A 24,622-nucleotide genomic window follows, 5' to 3' on the forward strand; every position below is an offset into this window, starting at 1 on the left:
ATTAGATTATATAGTTTAGGAAATAAGTTATTTTACAGAGATATTTTTGAAATATAATATTTATTTGTGATTCAAATATTTTCACATTCAGATAAAAGTTATAAAAATTTATTTTTTTATTCAGATATAAATATCTAAAAATTAGACATAAATTTAAAAAAAATTTAAAAATATTTGAAATTAATAAAATTTTAAATTTCAGACATTTAACAAATAACATCATAATATATGAATATCTGAACACCAGGGCCGATGACACTGCAGGGTCAGTTGTTTTTTAGGAAAAAAAAAAAAGGAGCTGTGATCAAATTTCGAATTAAAAAAATGAATAAATCGATGTGCGTTTGAAATTAACGCTTCTGGTTCCGGATTAAAACCCGGTCCGGAAACCCGTGTTGATTTAACCCGGTCGCATCCAGAACAAAATCATATTCATCGGCACTCGGCAGAGTGTTCAATTTTGCGCGCCTCCATCTCTTCTGCCGCTTTCTGCTTCGCTTAGTTGACGGAGATGGAATTCGTGAGCCCTGAAGGACTTCGTTTGGACGGTCGCCGTCCGACTGAAGTAAGTAATTAAGCGTCCTTTTTTTTGGGTTAAAGATTTCGAATATTAAATTTATACTTCGTAATTATTTCATATATTTTTCTTATTTACTCATGTACTTTCACAATCTCAGATGAGGCAACTTCGAGCAGAAATTGGTAACGTTGCTAAAGCTGACGGGTAGTTCGCTCTTTCTTCAACAAATTGAATTTTTCTTTTTTAATAGGATTACCTTTTAATTTACTTTGCCTCACTACGTTTTTAACAGTTCTGCTGTGTTCGAAATGGGTAACACTAAAGTCATAGCTGCTGTTTATGGCCCTAGAGAGGTAACTTCAATTTTAGTTATCGTTTGTACATATAATTTGTTAAGAGGTGATGCCTTTTGTTTAAGCTAATTAAATTACTACGATTTTTCAGGTCCAAAATAAGAGCCAACAAATGATTGACCAAGCACTGGTACCATTCTCGATGATTTTGTTTTTCTTTTAATTTCAAATTTTCTTTTATATAAATATATTTTCGCAGGTACGCTGTGAGTACAGCATGGCTAGTTTTAGTACGGGGGATCGCATGAGAAAACCCAAGGGTGACAGGTTGGACCAATTTTCCTTTGAAATGTTTTATAAAACTTTATCATTGGATTTTTTTTTTTTTTTGGGGGTACACACAGAGAATGATTCCTTCTGGTATGGAGTTAGGAAGTAATTTTAGAACTATTGGCTATGAGCGATTACTGCTTTTTCTATGCTACTTAATTTATGCATATTGTTGTTGCTTGTATTTGCTATTTGGTTTAACTGGTAAAATTTTTTAAGATGGTACAAACAGTCTGAGATTGAAAGTTTTAAAACCTTTCATATGGGGGCTGAGGGGATTTAGCTTCTGATGTGAAAGAAATATAAAAAAAAATGCAAATTGTTTATAGGCAGCTTATGTTGTTGTTTGAAAACATTAATTTTTGATGTTTTTCTGGTACAATCAGGCGATCGACAGAAATATCTTTGGTTATTCGCCAGACTATGGAAGCGTGCATTTTGACCCACTTAATGCCTCGTTCCCAGGTTTTTTTCAGAGATGTGCAGATAGATTTTTTTTTTCAGAAACACAATATTTGTTTTCTGAGTGCTTCTTTTTGGATTTTGCAGATAGATATTTTTGTACAAGTTCTCCAAGCAGATGGAGGTAGCTTATATTTCAATCATAAGTCCCTATTGATGATCCCCTAGACGACAAGAACCTCTTATATTATCTCTCTCTCATCCTCTGATTCTGTGTGTTTGCTTGACAGTGCATTTGTATACTTCCCTTTTCTTTTTCCTTTTTTTCTGCCACGACATTGAGTAGTTCATCTTCTGAAATAGGAAATGTCTCTTGCTGATTTTGTAATGTGTGGTCAACAGGGACAAGATCCGCATGTATTAATGCCGCAACATTAGCCCTTCAAGATGCTGGTATTCCAATGCGCGATATTGTTACTTCATGTAGTGCTGGATACCTCAATAGCACTCCTCTTCTTGGTAAATTCATTTCCTTGTTCCCCTTTGAGCGCATGTGCTTTTTTTTTCCCCATTAATTACTACATGGTATGGCATGAAAGTTTTTACCAAAGATTATTTGATTAAGATTTATCACATGCCAGATTTGAATTATGTTGAAGATAGTGCTGGAGGCCCTGATGTCACTGTAGGTATTTTACCTACATTGGACAAAGTTACTCTTCTTCAGGTTTGTTTAAAGTTCTCTTCCTCTTTTTTCTCTCTGTTAATTTCTCAACTACCTTAATCCGTGCTTTTATATTCCAATGGTTCCCTGCATGCGCAAGTTTTGGATGCTGTAATTTAGTTTCATTTCAAATCTGAGACATACCGACTTGTGGGTGCCGATGGTCTTTATGAATTTTTGTTTTTATGAACCATTATGTTTTGTTTGTAGGATATGTTGTTGAAATTATTTTGGTGATATTTTTTTGCACTGCATCTCTGTCAAAAGTACCGGCAATATAACCCAGGTTGATAGAGTAATCAAGTGAAAGGCAGCACGGATCTTCCACCATGCTACAATGTGTTAAATCAGTACTGCACATGTTAGAATGCAAATTCTGCAGATAGAATAAATAACTCTATCTACTTAGCAAAAAGAAAAATTGAACAATAATGCTCTCCACTACTTTCCTTTCCCTTTTATTTGAAATTTTCATCTTAATTGCTGAATCTCTATAGGTTCATGCTAGACCTTCTCTCAGGCTGTCATAAATACTTTCAAACTGAAAGAAAGCATATAATAATTAGTCACAATTAATATGGACAAGATATAAAGGTTCTGGTTTTTTTAGTTGAACACTTCAATCTCTATAATTTTTTTATATGGTATTACGTATTTTTGAAGGAAGAACATAATCCAGGCTGTTGATTTCTATCCTGTTTCTTGTCCAACAGTATTATTTTTCTAGATAAGGTTATCTATGTTGATTTTGCACTTAATGGTAGGGTTAAGGCTTCTGTCTTGTGGGACTTATGGCTATACTTTGGGTCCTATGGATTGAAAGAAACCTAAGAATTTTTAAGAACAAAGTGGTGGAGGGTTACATGTTTCTTTGGGACAGAGTTAAATTCTTAGCTTCTATCTCTCTGGAGTTTATAGATTTGTCTTTCTTCTTTATTTTGATTAATTGGGAAGCAGCTATGGTGTAAGTTCGTTAATTAGAATTTTTATCTTATAGGATAGTTCTTGGGGCTTGGGGATTTTTAACTTTTGACTATATGGACTTCTTGTTGCTCCTCTATGTACATTTTTCCTACGTCTTAATATACTTATTTTGTTTCTGCCTGCCACAACCCCCCCCCCCCCCCCCCCCCCCCCCCCCCGCGGGCAGCGAAACAAAAAGAAAGCACTATTTTCCTATTATTTAGTCTCATTTTTCAGTCATAGACATCTTATTTATGATGCTTATTCGGCCAGATGGATGCCAAGTTACCCACAAATACCTTTGAAGATGTCATGCAACTTGCAATTGAAGGCTGTAAGGCAGTGGCAAATTACATTCGAGAAGTAAGAAAATTTTTGCTGATAGCTGTTGATATAGTTGGTCTTTGCCTTGTGATTAAATTTAGAATAACCTTTGTGTTTTAACCATTCCAAATAGTATCTACTGCATGCTTCATGGTTAGCTGCTTTAAAGTCATACCAGCTATTCATAGGAATAGTTGGAATCATTAACTCATTTGTTATACAGGTATTGCTAGAGAATACCAAGCAGTTGGAATGCCGCCGGGGTTTATGATAGATAGTCATGGCAAGGTAAAATCTTCTATTGATTGTTTTCAAATTGTCTTAAAATTATGGTATGGCATAGAGTGTAGTTCCATGCTCATCACTTGATATCTGACTCTCACCTTCCAAACATCTTTTGGACAATAAACATTAGAAAGAAGAAAATACTCGAATCTCTTTTTTAAAAGTACAGTAAATTCGTTGGTTCAACAAATTTGTTGAGTATCTGTTGTACGTGAAGTTGACCCAATCTGGGAACTCTTGACATTCAACTCTCATTTCTATGGCAATATTCAAACTAGGGGATTAGGTCATACAATTATGTTCCTGACAGGTATAAAGTTGCTAAAATGCAGGTAGTTGTTCTTTGACTGTTGCCTGACTGGTGTTGTTTGCCCTGGTCATTTTCTGACTTTGAATTGTACCATCTTTCACATGGAAATGTGAGATCATACAGGGATTACTGAATGGCAATGTTTACTCAAATCCAACCCTGGTCTCTTAAAGCATGGTTGCCTTATTCCCAATTTTGTTGTGGAAAATTTTTAGTACACCAGATTATCCCTTGGTTGTATTTGTTCTGGCTACATAGTAATTTTTGTTATGGAGCTACTGGAAAGCAATTACTAAGTAGCATAGGAAAATTCTGTATTATCCACATTTTCTAATTGGAAATTTCTTGTTTTTTTTTTTTTTCCGGCCATTGTATTCTCAATTTACAATCATTATTTCCTAGGAAAAAGCAATATAACTGCAGTTGCCATCAGGTTTCTTGTGAGAAACTTTTTCCAAGGTTAGGAATTACTTTATTTTACAATTATTTAGTATACAAAGTTTTACCTGTAGACATGGGCGGATCCAACTGTTAATTTTCCTTTTAACTACAGCCCAAACCTCCTCTATGAGAAATCAAGGAAAAAAAATACTGCTCGCAAACAGTTACAGGAATTGAGCCCCTAAATTGAATTAAAAGTTTTTTTAACTAAACATTATTAATTTATTATTACTCAATAAAGTGACCCGCTATCACAATTCACAAATTTAGGGCTGCATTCATTTATTAAAAGGACAAGTTGATTCTTTCGATAATACTTCACAATGTGGTCAACGAAATTTTGGTCATGGTCGCTCATATTAGCTAGGGAAGAGGGGGTCCACCCCCCCGCCATTAAGGACTTGACAGCAGGTACAATGGGTCTCGTGGTGAGATCCTAATTTTATTTTTATTTTTTTAAAAAAAAAGATAATCTCAATTTAACTATTTAATTTGTGGTCCTCTGACGGAGTCAATTGAACTTGTTAAATGCCAGGACTCTTGTTAAAGGCAGCTTTAGAAACTAATTTCTTCTAATCGTCCACCACCTTTTTACCCACGTAAGCAAGAAATTCGTTGCTGATGAAAGAAGCTGATATGGGCGGTTCAGCTGTACTCGTAGTAGTACCGGTTTATTTCGGATATTATACCGATGAGAGTAAGTGGCAATGCTGGATATACTATTTCAATATGGTGAGATGATGTGTTTTTTCCCGTATAAATTTTTCTTCATTAAAATAACTCAAATTAAATTTAATTATTTATTAAAAATTTTAAAAATTAAATTTTGGGTAGGACCTCCTGGCTATTTCTGGAGACAATTTCCCTTTTGTCTGTTTTTAAACAATATATAGGAAAAAGGTAATATGCACTCTTATTTCATAAAATAGAATAGAGAGAGTTTTTATTTTATAAAACAAAATAATCACATAGATTTAGAACAGTTGATTATGTGGTGTACAATGTGTTGGAAAAATATTTCTCCTTTTTTTAATGAGGATTTGTAAATCTTAATTTATGATATTTTCTAGGCTTTTCTTATTTAATAATTAATTTATTCAAGGAGGAATATAACTAGTATAAGAAAAGAAAAACTTCTCATATAAGAAATAATCACTATATATAGGGAGGTTAGATTTACTTATTTTTATAACACAACAATCACTTTTGTGCAAATAGACAGTTTCTAGTGTGAGAGAAATGATAGGTCTGTTAAGAGATTGGGTGTTATTGAGTGTGAGAAATGAAAAATACTAGAATGATTGTAATAATTTTTTACATAATAAATTTTTCTTTCGTCGTCTTTGGTAGACGTGGTTTTTCTCCGATATAGACTTATACAACTAAATTCTTATGTTGTGTAATTAGTTCTATCTTTATTTATTATTTATTTGATATTTTTATTTACAAAATTTTGGTTGAGATTAAAATTGCTAACCAGATTGACATACCGCACTCTTTTGTACTTATATCGATGCAAAGCCATTTGTCCCATGCCATGCATGTCATTTATTTTAGAAAAATTATTGTCAAATTGAAGCCTGTCAGAAAAAAATTAAATTCACCCAAAATTATATTATTGAATTTTCTTAAGTTACATTTATTATAATCTGTAATTAGATAATTTTTGTATAAAAATAGATAACATAACAGTAAAATCAAATGGGCCAGTGAATAAATTTTATTTAATTCTAAATTACATTAAATAAATGACATGACTCAAAACTGTTAATTACGCTCAAGTAAAAGAGTGTTTATTTGTAATATAGCCAAGTGAGTCACAGGTAGAATCACAGGAAATCTAAGAATCTAGTAATCAATTATTAAATAAAATTAATTTGTAAAAAAAGAAATTATACGTTTAAAAAATCCTAAGATTACAAGATCTACTCTTAGTATTCAAATTATAGTTATAATACTCTCTCATATTATATTTTATATTTATTTAATTATCATATTGCTTAATTATTAATTAACCACTTATGGATAAAAATAGGGATAAAGTACATATTGCTTCATAGCCATAATAATGTGCCGACATTAGGTCTAAATACTAGATGGATCCAGATCTACAGATCAAAATGAAATGAAAATAATTAGTGACTAATATAACTTGTAAATATATAAGTGAAATAATAAACTATAAGCTTACTCGAGAGAGTAATCACTTTCATAATTTAAATTTTTGAGTTTTACCTTTTACTTTAGTTTAGGAAATTAGCCACTCAAATTGATAAATAAAAACTCATTTAATTTAACAAATTTCTAAAATATATTACAAGAAAATTAACTGCACAAGAAAGAAAAGATATTATTTTCTCCTTTGTCTTCCATTTCTTTTCTCCCCTCTTTTTCTTCTCTTCCACTACCCCTTTTATAGACAATCAGTGCTTCTTCTCATTCTATCGATAAATCTATTTGGTCCATTTGATGAGCCAAATTACATGCACATCTTGTATTGCATAATTAATAACATCTTATTTATTGATCTTCTACAAATAACATTTTAAAGACCGCAATGTAATAGAAATCAATTTTTTTTTTTTTTTGTGGTGACATGCATTACTGCACTGTCTAATTAACGCGTGATCAATGCATTTACTTCATGTTTAATACCACGAATTGATATCCGGTAATTTGATCATCAAACGCAATTTATACAAAGAATTTTAATTTGATTAACAGCACAAAATTCAATTTGACTTTTTGTGAATTACTTGATTGATATCTTAAAAAACACGGTCAACATAACATTAAAAAATTTTAATATAAGTGACGACTGACGAGACAAAAGATAATTAATTCAACAAATAATCTTATAAATTATAAAATTTATCATCTAATTTACTCACTCAAAAAATTAACACACGAACAAGATTTGCTTGTATTTTATATTTTATAGCTAAGTGTACTCAGTGTCACGGGATGGGTGTTTTGCGCAACGAATCCGTGCGGCACTTAGATAACTCTTGCCGAAAGTTGCTAAGTAAGTCTTTGAGTCTCTCGACTAGTTAAGCCTGAAGGTTTTTGAAAGAGTTAGAGAGAAGAGAGTAATGGTGCCGAATAAGAGAAATTGTACTACTCGTAAGAAAGATTACAAGAGAGCTCGAGTTGCTTGCTCTAAGCTTGATGCTCAAATGACAAATGCCATGCCCTATTTATAAAAAGGCTTGCAAAGCTCTAGAGTTATAGAGAATTCTACCAACTTACCTAAATATCTAAATATTTACATGTACTAAAATTGTGTAGAGAATTCTAAATATGTACAAACTTGAGATGTGCTAGAGTTAGCTAAAAAATTCTACAATCAAGCTAAGTTAACACTCTTGATCTTAAGTTTTTGACCTGAAAGTATGGATATTTAAGCTAACAACTTGGGCGGTCCACAACATCAGGCAACCAAGCAAGAACGGTATCGAAGACAAGTGAAATTAAAATTTAGAAACAGAAGATGGTGATAGTGTTGGTGTGGACTGGGGAGTTGTGAATTATTCTATCTTATATTCTCTTATTGTCTAAGGTTATGTAATGTGCAAATTTGTAAAGTGATGGGTCTGGATGCTTCTTAATGACACGTTTCTACTCTCACTCTCTTATAAATACCATTTGACAAACCTTTTTATAACTTCTCTACCCTTTGCTGGGGTGTATATAATTTTTTTTCTTCCTTTTTTCTATCAATTAATTGACAGGAGAGCGAAGTTCCCTTTCTAAGAACAAAGGAGAAACCCCAAAAACGAACCCATTTTCTTAAGACTTCCTTCCATTGAAGCAAGCAGAGATCTCAATAGAACATAACATCGATCAGCTTTCGAAAACCGAAACCCCTCAATCAAAATCAAGTTTTTAGATATATATATATATATAGAGAGAGAGAGAGAGGTGTCTGTACAGGCACCAGCCAATACAAAAACCAGACACTGTTTTTTATTTATTTATTAAAATTATATTCTTATTTACTTTGAAGATCTTGCAATCTTCTCTAATTAAAACTCTCTACTTTGTGTTTTACTTAATAAAATTCCTAAAACCCATAATTTATCTTTCATGTTTTCACTTCAATTTGGTGGATAATTTTGTAACGTTTCGTTATCAAAGGTTTGCTTTCGTGGGTTTAATCGTTTTTCTCCAGAAGATTCAGGCTTTCTCTTTGAAGAATTAAAACTGAGTTAAGTGGGCGGTTTTGTTGACGTATTTTTGTTGCTTTGATTTATCTAGGGTTTGGTGGGATCCTTACTTCAATCAACCCTAATTGCAGTTTTTGTACTATTAGGGTTATGATCATAAGAAGAATACACAGTGTACATAGAAACTGAGGATTGGATTGTATAGCTTTCCTTTTTAAGTATATTATCTTGAGTTTTGAGGTATTGGGATCAGTTGATTGCTTTAAAGCTTCACATTGAATCTGTGAAAGGGATTATTTTGAGAATTGCTTTTGAGAACAAACCAGGAGGAATCAAGGAACTGGAGATTTCTTGATTGCAAGTTTAAGGTTATGGTGTATTTTGGTATCGTGTTATGAGTTTTTGATCATTGTAATAAGGAAATTCTCCTGATTTCAGTTAGTTTTTGCTGATGAGCAGGTGGTGATACCCCTTTTGGCTTAGAGTTTAACACGGAAATTTTCAAATTGTATTGGGACTTCTTCTCTTGTCAACAAATCTTTTGGGGTGGAACTTGGATTATCTGGCCGCATTTGTGTTAGTTCAGTGGTTGTAGGAGTGAGTTAAGCATTTGAGCGTTGTGGGTACTCTTAGTTCCCTGCAAATTTTTTGTTATCATTTTGCAATTCGTAGGATTTGAATGTAAATAAGAGAATATTCTAATTGCTGGGTATCAGGATTTTTTGTCTGGGAGGTGGCTTTGGATGACCATGAAGTGATTTTCAAGCTGGAAATGATTGCAAGGACATGGTGCATGGGCAAGGGCATAGTCTCTGGTCTGTTCCTGTGTTGGAACAAACATACTGGAAGCTAAAAGAAGCTTTTTGGTTGGTGGAAGGATCCCACTTTGCTGTTTCAAGGAGTACATGCAATGTCTCGCTGCTTTCCATTTCCGCCTCCAGGATATGAAAAGAAGGCCAGAATTGAAGATACAGACTTGCTAACAAAGGTTTATATATTATCTTTTCAGTTAATCACCACTGCTAGCATGCTTATGCTTGTTTCAGTGGGATCTTGCTTTGCTTGTCTGGTACTCTCTGTGCTTTTTTCATTTATATGGGGCTCTGGCAATTGCTAATCATTGGACTTGGTTTAGAGTTTGTTATCAAGTTACTTTTGACCTGAGATACAAAAATAGATGTATGGCTGAATTTGGGAAAACCTTGCAACTCTTTTGCAGCTTTCTAGGGCATGTATGCTGAACAATTAAAAATTATATAGAGGAGAAAGTTGTTGAAACAGCTTAGGGGGAATGATCTTGTGTCCTGAAAGCATAGACTTACAGTACTATGTTAGGGTTAACGGTATACAAAGTAGTTTCCTACATCGATTTTTCCTGTTAAAATATTTGTTATGATGTATTTTGACTGGTGAATCCTGGTTAACATTTTTCAATTTTGGGCAAGATGGTGATGTAGTTAGAGAAGTCTTAGCAAAACCATCAGAGTTATGTTAGATGGTTCAATTGAGGAGGATGCTAGGACTGAGCTGTAGCACAAAACTGCCCTTACTTTGCATATTTACTGCTTTTCTGGCAAATCTTTTCACTAACTCAAACTAAGTTTTATGCTGCCGGTTTAAACATTCATAAAATGCTCTCTTGCTCATGGGTATGATCACCCGGTTGTGGGATATGTGTCAGGTTTGATACACCCAATGGACATGTCCATTTATGAAGGAAGAAGGAAGTGTATGTTTGTACTACAAATCTCATGGCACAAACTCTTCGAATTTTTGAATGCTTCTTCTTCCCCTTCTATTATATGGTTAGACCTGCCCCCTTACACATGTACACTTCATTGAACTTTGAGATTATGGTGGAACACTTGTTTGATGAATTTCTCACCCTAACACAATTGGGGCCATATGGAGAGTTGTGTCTATGTGAGGGGGGTAAACATGGAGCAGTTTATTCAGAAAAGGAGCTCCGTTTCTTTTGGCCTGGGACATTTATAGAAATCCTAGGAGACTGTCTTTTTATAATGTCACACAATAGCCTACTATGATAAACAATGACTTTAAGGCTAATGTGATGTGGATATCTGGTCCATCTTTGTAATTCTCCTCCCTCCCTCTCTCTCTCTCGCTCATAAACAAACATGAGTTAGATTAGATGAAGTTGTGGGTTTGATATTGATCTTGTTTCCTGGATTGATATTGATGCTGTTTACTCTCAAAGTCTTGTGCAATTCAGTTGCAGAGAAATCAATAATGATATAGCAATTGATATATGCTTTGATATCGTAAAATACACGTATGAGTTTTTTCCTTTTAAAATCCATTGTTTTGTCACACTTTACGCATATTAAAGTTGTGGTACTACATGAAGACAGACTTCTAAACTAATAAACCAACATACATTTTTTCCATATATTTTCTGAGATTTTACTCTGAAAATGCAATTTCTTTGTTGTCCATTTACTCATTGCAGATCAAGCCCAATTTTTTAAGAAAATTATGGTATACATAATGTGATTTGATGTATTTAAAAGATAAAAAGGTGAGAAGCTCTTTTGATGGCTTGCCATTTTTTTATGTGCTAGGCGCATATGTTCCTCCCATAAATGACATGACATGGGGGCTTCCTAAACGTAGGATGTTTTGTTATATGAGTACGAGCATCTTTATAGGCATAGGACATGGTTCTCTATAATTGAATCCTGTATGCTTGACGATTAAGAAACTCCAAATGTAGGGTATGTAGTATTAACAAACAATGTTGATATAATTTAATGGATATGCAACTATAACAAACAGCGGTGACATAAATCTAATGTTGCTTTAGATTCATAAAAACCATTTCACATCATTTACTTCAAGCATGGTCTGTTTGGTAAGGAAAAAGTTGCCACAAGAGAATAATAAATGCGTAAAATATGTTTTAAAAGTAAAAGAAAATGAAATTGAGGATTAGATAAAAATTAAGGCACTAAAACTAGAAGTTTATTAACACGAAGCACAACTCTGTCTATGTATGTCTTGTATTCTTCCAAATAATGACAGTAATGATGTAAACTATCATACTGCCACAAGCATCACTGAGCCTAATAAAAAATTTCTGTTATAGCTACTTGTATCTCTACCTGTTCATGCTAGTGTTATAGATATTCATAATAACAAATGAAACTCAAGTGTTACGATAATGATCCCAATTATCTTTCAAATCTTCAGTCATTTGCTCTCTCTTCTGCCCTTTCTGTGTATGAAGCTTACATTGTTGTTTTTTTTTTTCAAAAATTATTATTATTGTTAATGTGACATTTTTGGTATTTGACTTTCTTTTGTGTGTGCATGTGTGTGTGTGTGTTTATTTTGAATAAAATACATATGGACTCAATGGTCTGCTGTTGCTGAGCTTTTAGTCAAACTCCTATGTTTATTAGATTTGAGGATAATGTAAGCTTGGTTCCTCCCTGGCTCCATACTAAATTGTTTGACTGTATATTGATTAGTATTATGTTCTCTGGAGTATTAAAAATGAAAATGAATTTTTCATTTATTTTCCTATTCATTTCGTTGTAATTCATGTACGTTTGGAAAACCAAGCAGTTTAATGGCAGCTGCCAAAAAGGAGAAAATTATGTTCCTTCTTTTAAATTTTAATGACTGCTTTCCTTCTGTTGTTTGAAGTATCTTGTTTATCAAGTAAGTGGAAAGACTATATATTCCTCACTTACTAAACTTATAAGTTAAAAAAATGAAAGACTTAAGTAGAGACGATGAATTTTATCAATCAGGTGACATATCAGTCTTGACAAACAATATTTGGAATTTTTCTCTATGGTGTTTGGATAGCCTATTTCCTTCATCTTTTCTCCATCCACCTGAGATAATTTTATTTATTTTCTTCCATTATTGCTTGCTTATATTTTTCTACAATTGAAATGTCATATTCAGGAAAAGCACAAGGAGAAAAAGCATAAAAAGGATAAGAAAGATAAGAAAGATAAGGACAAGAGAGAAGGTAGTAAAGAAAAAAAGAACAAAGATAAAGAGGGAAGTAAAGAAAAACATAGCGATAAGAAGGATCGAAAGGAGAAGCACAAAGACAAGAAAGATACGGATAAGGAAAAAGATAAGAACCAAACCTCAGATGCGAAGAGAATTGGAGGGCAGCCAGGGTGCAACAATGGAGATAAGCTTGGTCCAAGCAGCTTGCAAAATTCTGAGAACAGTGGTTCCAAGTATGTGCAGGATTTGGCTAGGAGAATCAGGAACGATGATAGAGCAACAGGAAGCCAAATTGGTCAGAAGATTATTGTTACAGATCCAAGAAGAGGTGAATTGCCAGGGAGGACAGTGGAGCATAGTATTGGCAGTCGTTTGGAAGAAAAAGAGGAAGCTAATGATAGGAAAGTCAATGGGCAAAGGAACCACGTCGAGGTTAGAAGTTCTGGAAATGCAATTGTCCCAGGATTTCCCAGTGTGGATCAAAAAAGATTTCAAGGAATTGCTAAACCAGTGGAGAAGAATGATTTTGGGAAGAAGGTGGAGAAAGATAAAAATAGACACAAGGAAAACGATAATATGGATAGTAAACAGAAGGATAGAGACCGGGAGAACAAAAGCAGATCAAAAGACAAAAACAGGGATAAGGAAAAGAAAAAGGAGGAGAAAGCGAAGGAGGTAACTGAAACAAATAAAGACCAGATTAAACTGAAAGACAGCAGTCCGAAGTTGAAAGATAGCAGTACAAAATTGAAAAACAATGGCAAAGGCTTCCTGAATTCTTGCAATACAAAACCGTTAGATGTTTTAAAGACGAGCAGCAACAATCCTGCTGGTGAGGGAAATCTTGGCAAACGTAAGGAGCTTGAGATAAATGGAATTTCACATGGTGAGTCCTTTCCTGTATCGTACAATGATCATGCTGCAGCACCTCTATATCTATCTGGTGATTGGAAACACAAATTTATGTTAACCACAAACCCTTTTTACTACTTGGATGGTCCAGTGCTTAATCCCTGTATTTTTTGGGGATATAAGTGGTATGATTGAATTTTGAAAATTTTGTTAAGGTGAAATTTTTCTCACATCATAATTTGGTAAGAACCTTGTCATAAAATTTTCATCTCTGCCTTTGTCCGGGATAAGATGTTTAATGTAAATACGTAGCTTTTTGTCAGCTATTTTTATTTTTGTAGCTTATTCTTTCAACTTTGTGACAGACAATGGAATTAGGCCTAATAAATTGCCGAGACCTGTCTCATCCTCCCACCAAGTCATGGAAAATGGAAGGAAATTGGAACCGTGCCATACTGCTGGCCACCTTGAATCTAAGGGGCAGGGGGGAGTTCATAGTCGTAAAGTGGATATGAAGGAACACAAGAGTAATGGTTTGATGGAAGTTCAAAAACCAATTGTATGCTCTTCTGGGCCTTTGTTAACTAAAGCAAGAATTATTGAGAATGGTGAAGCATCAGTTAAGCCACCACATCCTGATTCCAAGTATTTGAATCAGATTCTTTCTGTACCCAAATTGGAGGATTGTTTTGATGATTGCAACAACCAAGAGTGGCTGTTTAACAGTGACTGCGTGCAGTCAAAGAAGCCCAAAGTGGGTTCTCCCGAGGTCGGTGGGACACAAGTGTGGGCGGAAGCTCTGCAGATAGAGTCTGCTGATGTAACAGTTCTGCCGTATGTCATCCCTTTCTAAAGAACACTGGATTGTTATTAGTTTCCCTTCCATTATCATCTCCAATCAGCTGTTACCGTAACTAAACTGACCTTCCACGAAGGCATGCCTGGGTCCAGAGATCATCGATTTATTACTGCATTTGCTTTTCGTTGCGGTGGTCAAATCTCTGTTGCAGTCATTACTAATGGTGTTTAATTTACCTTGTCCTGGAACTATTATGTTTGGCATCAGACTCTGCTTTCAGGACTTTAAAGGGCACTGAGTTTTCATTATTTCGGGACTGTTAAAAGAGTGATTTTTATCACTGTTTGTGCTTTGTGTGAGAACCCTCATTGGGTGTTATTGAAAGAACATCTCCAAAATGAACTGGAGAGAGATACTCACAACACAGAGAAAGAGAGAGAGAGAGGAAGGGATGTGTTAATTGAGAATACCGATATGGTACTGGTTAGGAGTCATTTTTTGTTAGCTTAGAGCTAAAAATAGTTAGACTAAAGTCTATAGAAATGAGAAACATAGGATTTTTTCCCCCTTTTTTTTTCTGGTATTTGTTCCGCAAACAATTTTGATTTGTATATTGTAAAGATGATATACGTAAAATTTATATTAGAAGGCGGAAGGGAAGAGAGTTTAGTAGTCATTTAAGTATGCTTTGGTAGATATTCTGGTGATTCTTTTGGAAGGATGTGCAGGAGAACTTAAAAAGAGAATTTTGTATGGGCCTGTATCTATTATACTGAACTGCGGAAATTCATTGTAATATATCCGTGTTTTTAGTGCATGGGGGTCTGGAGAGCAGTAAACGAAGACGGCACGTTACTGCCAAAGTGTTCAGATTCATGGTATGCTTCTGTGGCATCCCACAGAATGTTATCGTCTGGCGGCTAACTGAGATGTCTTCTTGCGGGATTTAAACGCTAGGAATATTCTAAATTTTTATGTAAATGTGCCCATCTTTTAATCATGTCAATTCCTCCTCTTTTTTTTTTTTTTTTTGGTTAAAGAAAATCACAAACCTAATATGTAAGTAACCACCAAGTAGAAAGATTAACTTTACATGGAAAATTCATTTGCAAATGATATATTGTCAAGTAATAATTTTGATAAATAGTAAATCAATGTTATTATCCTATATCAGGTGTGTTTAGAATCGAGATTGAGCTGTTGTATTTTAGAAGTTACAATATTAAAGTATTTACTGAGCATTAACTGTTGTAGTTTAAAAGTTATATTGATATTATTTTTTTATGATGAAAATTTTATTATATATTTAATAATTTTATCAAAATTATTATTTAAAATTTATATTTATTATATATTATTAATTTTTTATTTTAGAATTTTAGAATTTTTTTTTACAATAACTGTTTTATAATTATAACACCTTAATTTAAAAAAAAAAAAAAAGGAACGGGTTAATCTTAATTACACAGTCGAATCTTTTGACAAATTTCATTTAACCCTGAAGGCATTGAAAGTCGTCATCCGCTGTTACAAAAACACGCTAACTACTTGACTTTCAGCAGTTTGGATGCTTTGATGATTAAGGCTCTGCCATTTAGCAGTGCAAGTGGGTCTGGGGAATCAAGTCAAAATCTAATTTTTAAAAAAAGAAAAAGAAAAAGAAAGCAAAATAGTGAGTTCCATAACAGGACTCACCTGAGCCTGACGATTAGAGTTGGCACCCTGCACGAGCTTTCAAGTGACTTTGAAAGGCTCCACCTGGACGTGGTGCAGAGTCAGCAGTCCCATTAACACTCAACTCTCTCTCGAAGCTTAACTGACAAGAAAAAAGACAATTGCTTTATTATTATTTTCTCATCTCTCTCACCCCGTTGATAAATAAAACTGAAAGAGAAGAGCAGGCAAAATTAACTAAAACAAGCATAGCTAAACATCAAACATGGGTGGCGAGAAAACTACCTCTCGTTTCTTCACTCCTGGTACATGATCCCTTCCCTCTCTGTATTAATTAAATTAAATTAATTCACTTCCCCTCCCCCCACCAAAAAAAAATCTTGGTAATTAAACTCACATGGTTCTAATATGTCCCTGCTTTAGAAGGAGAGGAAATAATTTCTCCCGTTGATGACTTTGATATCCCTCTGCTCAGGTATTTTAACATTCTTATTATGTCTTTCCCATCATCTTATTACTAAATTTAATTTGATTGTGGTGTTTTTTTTTTTTTGTTATTATTATTAGTACTAGTATTATTGTTATTTTTGTGAACTGGGTTAGGAATAATAGTAATAATAATAATAATAATTTAAGCATGAATAGTGGTGATGATGAGGGAAGTCGAGATTCTTGGGATTCTCTGGTGGATCAGCGGAGGAGAGATGCTGTTTTTAGGGAGGTCTTGCAGAGTTATGATCAATTGCGGACCCGAATTGGCAGCTTGACAGATGCAAAGAACAAAATTTTGAGGTACTTACTGATAAGAATGCGTGCATTTTACTATTTCACAGATTCGAACAGGAGTCGGGTTAGCTTAAACTGCTTTATTTAAGCAGTAATATTTTGTTGTACAAGGCTTATGTGGCAATTGATTTTATGCTGTGCTTGAATCGATGTGTAATTTTATATTGACAGCTATACCCCTGGGGCATGGATTGAGAATGTAGGAGGCATGACATTGAGCGATTATGATGTGCCAAAGACAACATCCCTCCTTTTAATTGGTCCAAAAGGTTCTGGCAAAAGCAGTCTGGTCAATAGAATTTCCAAGGCTTTTGAAAACGACAAGTTCGCATCAGAAAGAGCTCAAGTAACATGTACATGTAGCTTTGACTTTTGCTTTTCAGATTTGAAGTATGATGTGGTGGAATGAGCGCAATTTTCACTTGGAAGAGTGTGGTGACAGACTTTTTGCAGTCATTTCACTAAAATGTTTACCCTGTGTTTTCTTTTAATGCAAGATAATTCATCTGTTGGAGATGGAACCTACTTCCTTCAGGAATACACGATGCCAAGAGGTTCAAACTCCTTCTCTCTTTACGATACCCGCAGTTTGTCTGATGACGCATCTGATAATATTAATATGATAAAGCTTTGGATTATGGAAGGTGTTCGTCACGGGGAACTTGTTATCAGGTATGATTTTGCAACTGCAGAGAGCTTTTTCCTTTTGTTGGGTGGGTTGGGTTGCGGAGGCCCAAAATCTACATTGTTTAAATTAGTTCAATCCTGTGACGTGCTTTTCAGAAGGTCAGATAGTTCAAGCTTAAGGAACAGAATGAGGTGCAAAGCTCACAAGATTGGTTGTGAACCGAGTGTGATTAGGAAGGTTAATTTTGTCATATTTGTTGTCGATGGACTAGCAGTTCTGAAATCCATGGAAGGTGACAGTGATGTAGAGAAGCAGTATAACCAGATTGTTGCTACAACTTTCAATTGCCCATATTTGTCATTCAGAGGTATTAGTCTCTTTATTTTTATCTATTTGTTTATTGATGGAGTTCTTGTGAAAAGGTGGAATAACATTGCTTTTTAAGCATAATATATTATTCTAGATATGACATCTGTTACAATCTCCTTGTACATTTTCTCTTTGCACACTTCTATGATAACTTCTTATTTACCTTTTCATGGCGATTTCTTCTCCTTCTGTTTCAGATGATAAACCTGTTGTTGTTGTCACACATGGTGATTTACTTTCACTCACTGACCGTGCTCGCATCCGTACTTATCTGGGAGAGCTTCTGGGTATACCACCTGCAAAACAAATATTCGACATTCCAGGTGATCCGCATCAAGTTATTTTGATCCTTTTATTGCTCTCATAATTTATCTATTGGGCTTTTTTGTCTTTTTTTTTTTTCATGATTATAAGGCGGGGGTATAAACCATAAGTTCCATCTCCTTTTGCTTGCAGAAAGCTCTGATCCAGAAAACGAGCTGATAATAGTTGATATGTTGCGCTACTGCCTTGAACATGCCGATAGAAATCTATCTTGTAAAAGCTGCGCGAGGAACAAGGTTTAGTCTTTCTTGCAAAGATTTAGCTGCTTAATGGCTTTGTTGAACTTCTAGGTCTTAGTATTTTCATTGTCTTCTGATTATAAGCACACAAGAAATGGAATTAGAGTTGCAAACTTTTCTTTCTTGCATATATCTTCCAGTTGAAATGGCACCCCACCTCTTGATTATAAGTGCCCTTAAAATACATGTACTTACCATGCACCCCACCTCCTCCTCCTTTATCGTTTCTTTTATTTAAACCTAGGCAGAACTAGGCGAATAGATCGAAGAAAATAAAAATTACAGCTAAGGAGGGGACATAAAAACCTTTTTTTTTTAAGTTCTTAGGAAATCCAATGTCCTAGATTATTCCTGTTAATCAATCCTTTGAGTTTTGCAAACTGTAATAAAGTGAAATCTTAGAGGGCATAAAAATCTAGTTATATAAGCAGTCTGAAACTTTGTGTTGTTGATTGTGTGAATTAATGCCTGGTAAGTGATGTTATTCTGATGGTTTATCGATCATAATGTAATATCCTTATAATAAATGACATCAAAAGTTCAACCTGCTTTTTAGGATTTGAGTAATTGCTTGTGACAGACTTCGGTTCTCTGCTTTTTTTAGTTTAGTTTAATGTTTTGTTTAATTAAGAGTGAGCTGACTACAGCTATTTATGTGCAGGGTTTTAGAGTCTCTGTAATGGCATTCTTAAATCTGTTACTAGTCCTGGGTATTGCCATTATAGCATTCAAAATGCAACATTTGAATGCCCACTGTATCCCGAAATCAAACAGTAATGTTGATTGGCGTGCTATCCGGCATTTGTGGTTAGACTAGGATTGTTATTAGCTTATGGTTAAGGTTTGAATCACATCAGATATAGAAACAATCTGATTGACCCCATTGATGCAAATGCTTTTCTTTTATTATTTAAGGTGCCTCATTATCCATACTGAGTCTATGGTAATCATTGTTGCACAACTTTTGTGCTATTGCAGCTGAAGTGATACGCTAGATGTAACAGTGAATCGTCTTTAAATGGAACACAATGAGATTATGCACAGTACTAATTTCTCTGTGCCTCAGAACCTTCTGACTTAAATTGCATATTGGAGTTAGACCTCGTCTTACCTTTTGATTTTGCATATACTACTGACTGCCATTTTCATTTAGATTGTTGCCCCACTGCCAGCATTTGTAAAATAAGAGTTGGATTGGTACAAGGGTAATAGCAATTCTCAGTCGTTAAAACTTGTATATTGTTTCCAGACGAAATGCGGGAAATAAAACAGCCGCGCTCCAAGAGTTTACATAGCTTTATCGGTCAAAATTAAATGCATTATAAAATGGCTGAGACTAGAGTTGTGAGAATGCTAATAACCGACCGAGAAATTTTTACCTTTCTTCTTTCTTTGTATCAATGGGAGGAATGAAGTAAATGTTCTCAGATTTTCCAATATCAGTAACATTTTTGGAGTAGGAAAAATAGAGACGACAAAATATGAAGGACACAAATGAAATGCCCTTGAAATTTTCCATTACAGACGAATAAGCCGAAGTTGAACCAAAGAAAGGTGATTTTGGGCCCTTGATTATCGTAAAACTGTGACCGACGCAAAACTGCAGCTCCATTGGTACGAAACTTGAGCAAAGCAGTTTGCCTTCAGTCCCAATCCTGACAGGTCTATCTTATCTTATTCCCCTCATGCTTGAATCACTGCAGATATAGTTACCATCAAGAATGCCAAAGAAATAATAGAATCTACTATTTCTTCTAGAAGATAAATTGATCTCTTCTAGAAGATAAATTGATCGGCCGTTTCAATTATCATCCATCGAATATAGTTTTTGGAATATTCTGCAAGAACATTGCCCTGGCAGAATGGTCGGTTGAAAATCGACCCAGCACAGCAATTGTAGCTGTGCTACTTCCAAACTTCTCAATCCCTCTGGCGATCATACAGGTGTGACTTGCCTCCACGACGACTATTACATCCCCACCCAAGAGCGATGAAACAGTCTCAGCAATCTGCCTGTTCAGCCTTTCCTGTACTTGGAGCTTGAAACCATAAAAATGTACTATTGACTGTAAAAGTGACTTTCCAATTGGATTAAGTCCCTCAGCACAGAAGTATCCAATATGCACGACACCGTGAAACGGAAGTAAGTGATGCTCGCATTGGGACCAGAATGACAAGTTAAGCTCAGAATGTATATGTTCATTACTACGGCTGACTTCTCCATTGGGCTTAAGAAGATCCATTCTACCGAAAGCAAAGCCATTCAACTTCATATCTATAATAGAGTTCTCAAAGTTCATCAACCACTTCACAAACCGTCTAGGAGTTCCTAAAAGTTCTTCCCTCAATGGATCTTCCCCAAGCGATCTGAGAATTGAAACAACTGCAGCAACCATTCCTTGATTAGCTGATTCTATCTTGGAAGAATGTTTAGAACTTGAGGAAGACATAGAAGGACACCAACATCGTTCAGCATAGTCTTTGATATGAGTTTTATCCACATTTATGCCTCTGAATCTAAGAAGACTCAAAAGATCACTCCAAATATCTGCATTTTCATTTTCAAAAACTCCTGCACCTGAAGAAACCAGTGCCTTTACCCATCCTTGGTGGTTCGGGTCAAGAAAGGCTGACTCCAGATTTGGGAAATGAAGGTGTGAGCATTGAAGTATGACAGCAACACCTGCCGGCTTGATACCATGTTGCAAAGCCGAACACACTTCATCTGCTAGACGCTGTGGGTTTTGGAGTCGTTTTGAAAAGACTTCAGCAACTCTGGAGAACTTGCTTAGTCCCAAAACTCGTTGACCAGCTGGCACATAGCCTACATGAAACTTAACCTGGAAAGGAAGCAAACAAGACTGGCAGTATGAGAAGAGGTCAAGATCTCGAACAATCACGAGCCCACCTGCTCCTCCGGCATGACCAATTCCATGATCCACACCTGCTTCAGGGAACAAAGCACCTTCAACAATGTCTTTTACATTTTGTGTGTAACCTGAAACAGATATCAAAAATGCCTTAATCAATAATAAGCAATAGGCAATGAAGATACAGAAAGAAACAGAAAATATTAGAGGAAAAAAGATCATAAAGTTATTAGTATCACATATTACGAAAGAATGAAGGCCCATCCCGGGAGGGGGGGGGGGTCTAGGGGGTCTACAGGGTTCATAACTACTCCTCTTACTACAGGAGGCTTACCTAGCCAACATTTAGATCCGGTTCCACCCAAACTTCTCTGGTTCACCCTAGCATTCCCCACTTATCCAACTGTTGAAGGCTTCTACTTATTCAAAGTTGAATAATATTTAATTCCCAGCCAGCCATATAAAGAATCCAAACTGACCAATATGATGTTTGAATGTACTAATAGAGCATCCTTTACCAACTTTTGGGCACCGTAAATCAGTTCTACATGACCAGATCCTCCTAATTGCCTAACAAATTTTGGTGTGCAGATGAGTTGGAAGCTAATAATGCATTCATGGCCATAATGTCCTATAAATTAGCGTATAGGCAAAAGCTAGGCTAGGATTACTCAATAACATTAAGGTTCATACCACCTTGGCCCACATTAGACTCATGTAGACAAATACATTTATTAGCAACTAGTTATAGATGCATTTCACAAGAGGACAACATAACAATGGAAAACAACCAACGCATTCACTGGAAGGAAAACACAGAGATATCAGGAAGTGTCTATATGAATGCAGTATGCCCTGTTTAGATGATGCAAATGCAATCGTGAGGCAAAAAGCAAAAATACTGTAAAAGCTAGCTTTCATTTAAGAAAGTCACACAGGGCAATCCCAGGATTTGGCAAGTACAAAGCCGTTTGTTCAGGCTCAGCTACCCACCAAACACAATGAAAAGGACCCCAGAAACCAAACCAGCACATGTAGTGACGAAAGGAACTAAAAACAACCAGATTGATGCCTCTATTAGTTAATGAATAGAAAGTAAGCATGAAAATATAGTAATACGCAAAACGTTAAAACCATTGATGACTTTGCCCTGCACAGATTAGTAAATACCACGCCACAAAACTAAATAATGTTAAAAAAAAATGACGATCCCTACAAAACAAAATCTCCCAAGTAAAACCCCAAAACAATCAATTAACCAAATTAAAATAATAAACTGTTAAAAAAAAAAAGGGAGGCAATGGTAAGCACCTTTGGTTCCTTCACGAAGAGCTTTGGCAACGCGATGAGGAGTCTTCTTGATGCCTTCTCTATTAATATCTTCACCTAATCCTTGCAAGAGAACTTTGACGGCATCCTCAATAGCGAGCGCGTCTGGTTCTTGCTCAAAGCCAAGCTCAAGGCTACTCAGTTTCACTCCATTCTCAAGCTCCAAATCGAAATGTCCCTCATCCAAAGCGCCCATTTGATTGAGAGACACACAAAATAACAACAACCCAGATAAACAAACCAAACAAAAACCCAAAAAAGTACACACAAAACAACTTTGATATTGGAAACTCGAAAAGAGATTGGTTCTGGAACACACACAAAAAATAAAAAATCAAATTTTTGTAAAACTGTCAATTAAGAAAAAAAGGGGAGAGAGAGGAAAAAAGAAAAGAAGAGGTAGCCAGAGACAATAAGAACAGCGAGAAGAAGAGAGATGTGAAGAGATAGCAAGCAGAAGCAGTAGAGGGAGAGGGTAAGGGAAAAGAAAGAGGATACGTAGGGCTGCCGTTGATTATTGGAATGTGTGGATACTGGCCGTAGGCAGGGTTCCTCCCTCCTGTCATTTTATTTATTGGGCGATTTTGTTTTTCGTGTTTCCTCACTCTAGAATACGACATCGTGTTGCAAAAAGGAATGGGACCCACACGTAGTATGGCAGCCTAGGTGGTAGGTGTAGCCATGTAGGGAGAGGGCGAGATCTCTGTGTCTGAAAGGAGGTGGTTGATTCCTACCTAACGGAAAATTTATAAGAATAGCCTTAAAATTTTTATAATTTTTAAATTTAACTTATTTAATTTTTTTTTATCATAACTAGTTAAACATCTTATTTTTAGATTAAATTACCCCTATCATTTTCATCAAATTTATAAATATATGCAACTTGATAAAATCCAACATAACTATAATGCTCTCAACCCTAAACAACTTAACAAACTTTCATCACTCTCAATAAATCAATAAATTTCATCAAATAAATATTGCATAATTGAAGATATAATTATCAATTGGAGAGCTTCTTAAAGTTAGTTTATACTCTTACACAATATAAACCTTCAATCTATTGATTTTATCAACTTAATTCGAAATTAAAGTGAGTTTTGTTGCAAATGTTGTTATTTTTCATTCATAAAATAATGTGATTTCTTAAAATACTTAGTTTGAGTTGATAAATAAAGAAAAATTATAGAAAATACAGAAAAATCGAGCAAAAAAAGAAATTCATTATGAGTGAGGCATGCAGTAGGACATGTGCATGTCTCACATAAACGCACTGAGTTTATGTGCGATAGGCACCTATCCTACTGCATGTCTCACCAAATTTAGTGAGACAGGCAGTAGGGGCAGGTGTCTGTCGCATATAAATTCACTGGTTTCATGGAGTATATAATTTTGTATTTGATTTGTCTCGTCATAAGTTTCGAAACGGTATATTATATGCCTAAAACAGACACATGTAGCCTAAGTTATGGCTTTCGAAAAATATCTGAAATTTAGTGAGACAAGCACCTATCCCACTGTCTGTCTCACTAAATTTGGTGAGACGTTCTGTGTTTCTTTTTTGCCCAAATTTTCTGTGTTTTCAATGATTTTTCTTCATTTCTCAACTCAAACTAAATACTTTAACAAATCACATTATTTTTATGAATGAAAAATAACAACATTTGTAACAAAACCCACTTTAATTTCAAACTTAATTGATAAAATCAATAGATTAAAGGTTTATATTGTGTAAGAGTATAAACTAACTTTAAGAAGCTCTCTAATTGATAATTATATCTTCAATTATCCAATATTTGTTTGATGAAATTTATTGATTTATTGAGAGTGATGAAAGTTTGTTAAGTTGTTTAAGGTTGAGAGCATTATAGTTGTGTTGGACTTTATCGAGTGGCATGCATTAGTAAATTTGATGAAAGCGGTGAGGATAATTTAGTCCAAAAATAGGGTATTTGGCTAGTTATGATAGAAAAAAAATTAGGTGGGTTAAATTTAAAAATTACA

At 34.8% G+C, this 24,622-nt stretch overlaps 4 protein-coding genes across 12 annotated transcripts; 3 read left to right on the forward strand and 1 right to left on the reverse strand.

Moving 5' to 3' along the window:
* Positions 1–333: 333 nt before the first annotated feature.
* Positions 334–4,509, forward strand: LOC102622275 (exosome complex component RRP41 homolog). 2 transcript variants are annotated; one of them, XM_006479143.4, is made up of 12 exons: positions 334–565; positions 678–724; positions 813–873; positions 965–1,003; positions 1,073–1,140; positions 1,530–1,608; positions 1,693–1,729; positions 1,948–2,064; positions 2,187–2,272; positions 3,506–3,595; positions 3,780–3,844; positions 4,275–4,509. In XM_006479143.4, the coding sequence occupies exons 1-11, from the start codon at positions 512–514 to the stop codon at positions 3,825–3,827; spliced, it is 726 nt and encodes a 241-aa protein (XP_006479206.2). In that variant the 5' UTR covers positions 334–511; the 3' UTR covers positions 3,828–3,844; positions 4,275–4,509. The 2 variants fall into 2 exon arrangements, with proteins under 2 accessions (XP_006479206.2, XP_006479205.2); XM_006479142.4 differs by having other exon boundaries at positions 339–565; positions 4,174–4,509.
* Positions 4,510–8,254: 3,745 nt separating this feature from the next.
* On the forward strand, positions 8,255–15,195 carry LOC102622758 (uncharacterized). Of its 3 annotated transcripts, none has more exons than XM_006479146.4 (5): positions 8,255–9,132; positions 9,218–9,377; positions 9,475–9,746; positions 12,695–13,634; positions 13,966–15,195. In XM_006479146.4, exons 3-5 carry the CDS (start codon positions 9,669–9,671, stop codon positions 14,451–14,453), a joined length of 1,506 nt encoding a protein of 501 aa, XP_006479209.2. In that variant the 5' UTR covers positions 8,255–9,132; positions 9,218–9,377; positions 9,475–9,668; the 3' UTR covers positions 14,454–15,195. The 3 variants fall into 3 exon arrangements, with proteins under 3 accessions (XP_006479209.2, XP_006479207.2, XP_006479211.2); XM_006479144.4 differs by having other exon boundaries at positions 8,255–9,126; XM_006479148.4 differs by having other exon boundaries at positions 8,255–9,126; positions 9,218–9,355.
* An 823-nt stretch (positions 15,196–16,018) lies between these two features.
* On the forward strand, positions 16,019–19,349 carry LOC102623837 (uncharacterized). Of its 6 annotated transcripts, none has more exons than XM_052437184.1 (9): positions 16,019–16,378; positions 16,500–16,548; positions 16,641–16,865; positions 17,031–17,212; positions 17,357–17,531; positions 17,643–17,854; positions 18,054–18,179; positions 18,313–18,416; positions 19,081–19,349. In XM_052437184.1, exons 1-9 carry the CDS (start codon positions 16,339–16,341, stop codon positions 19,234–19,236), a joined length of 1,269 nt encoding a protein of 422 aa, XP_052293144.1. In that variant the 5' UTR covers positions 16,019–16,338; the 3' UTR covers positions 19,237–19,349. The 6 variants fall into 6 exon arrangements, with proteins under 6 accessions (XP_052293144.1, XP_052293143.1, XP_006479212.2 ...); XM_052437183.1 differs by having other exon boundaries at positions 16,020–16,378; positions 16,497–16,548; XM_006479149.4 differs by having other exon boundaries at positions 16,021–16,378; positions 16,497–16,548; positions 16,710–16,865.
* Positions 19,350–19,761: 412 nt separating this feature from the next.
* On the reverse strand, positions 19,762–23,189 carry LOC102624889 (GTP cyclohydrolase 1). The gene is made up of 2 exons (XM_006479154.4): positions 22,601–23,189; positions 19,762–21,417 (listed from the first exon to the last, which is right to left on the reverse strand). The coding sequence occupies exons 1-2, from the start codon at positions 22,812–22,814 to the stop codon at positions 20,228–20,230; spliced, it is 1,404 nt and encodes a 467-aa protein (XP_006479217.2). The 5' UTR covers positions 22,815–23,189; the 3' UTR covers positions 19,762–20,227.
* Positions 23,190–24,622: the final 1,433 nt, after the last annotated feature.

This window comes from Citrus sinensis, chromosome 3, assembly GCF_022201045.2.
Source record: "Citrus sinensis cultivar Valencia sweet orange chromosome 3, DVS_A1.0, whole genome shotgun sequence".
NCBI lineage: Eukaryota > Viridiplantae > Streptophyta > Magnoliopsida > Sapindales > Rutaceae > Citrus > Citrus sinensis.

Coding starts and splice junctions, on each gene's coding strand:
- LOC102623837 (XM_052437183.1), top strand. CDS start 16,339: ATGGGTGGCGAGAAAACTACCTCTCGTTTCTTCACTCCTG. Junction 18,180..18,312: donor ACAAATATTCGACATTCCAG/GTGATCCGCATC, acceptor TTTTGCTTGCAG/AAAGCTCTGATCCAGAAAAC. Junction 18,417..19,080: donor AAAGCTGCGCGAGGAACAAG/GTTTAGTCTTTC, acceptor ATTTATGTGCAG/GGTTTTAGAGTCTCTGTAAT.
- LOC102622275 (XM_006479143.4), top strand. CDS start 512: ATGGAATTCGTGAGCCCTGAAGGACTTCGTTTGGACGGTCGCCGTCCG. Junction 1,141..1,529: donor AGAAAACCCAAGGGTGACAG/GTTGGACCAATT, acceptor TGGTACAATCAG/GCGATCGACAGAAATATCTT. Junction 3,596..3,779: donor TGGCAAATTACATTCGAGAA/GTAAGAAAATTT, acceptor TTTGTTATACAG/GTATTGCTAGAGAATACCAA.
- LOC102622758 (XM_006479146.4), top strand. CDS start 9,669: ATGTCTCGCTGCTTTCCATTTCCGCCTCCAGGATATGAAAAGAAGGCC. Junction 9,747..12,694: donor ATACAGACTTGCTAACAAAG/GTTTATATATTA, acceptor TGTCATATTCAG/GAAAAGCACAAGGAGAAAAA. Junction 13,635..13,965: donor GATAAATGGAATTTCACATG/GTGAGTCCTTTC, acceptor ACTTTGTGACAG/ACAATGGAATTAGGCCTAAT.
- LOC102624889 (XM_006479154.4), bottom strand. CDS start 22,814: ATGGGCGCTTTGGATGAGGGACATTTCGATTTGGAGCTTGAGAATGGA. Junction 21,418..22,600: donor TCTTCGTGAAGGAACCAAAG/GTGCTTACCATT, acceptor TATCTGTTTCAG/GTTACACACAAAATGTAAAA.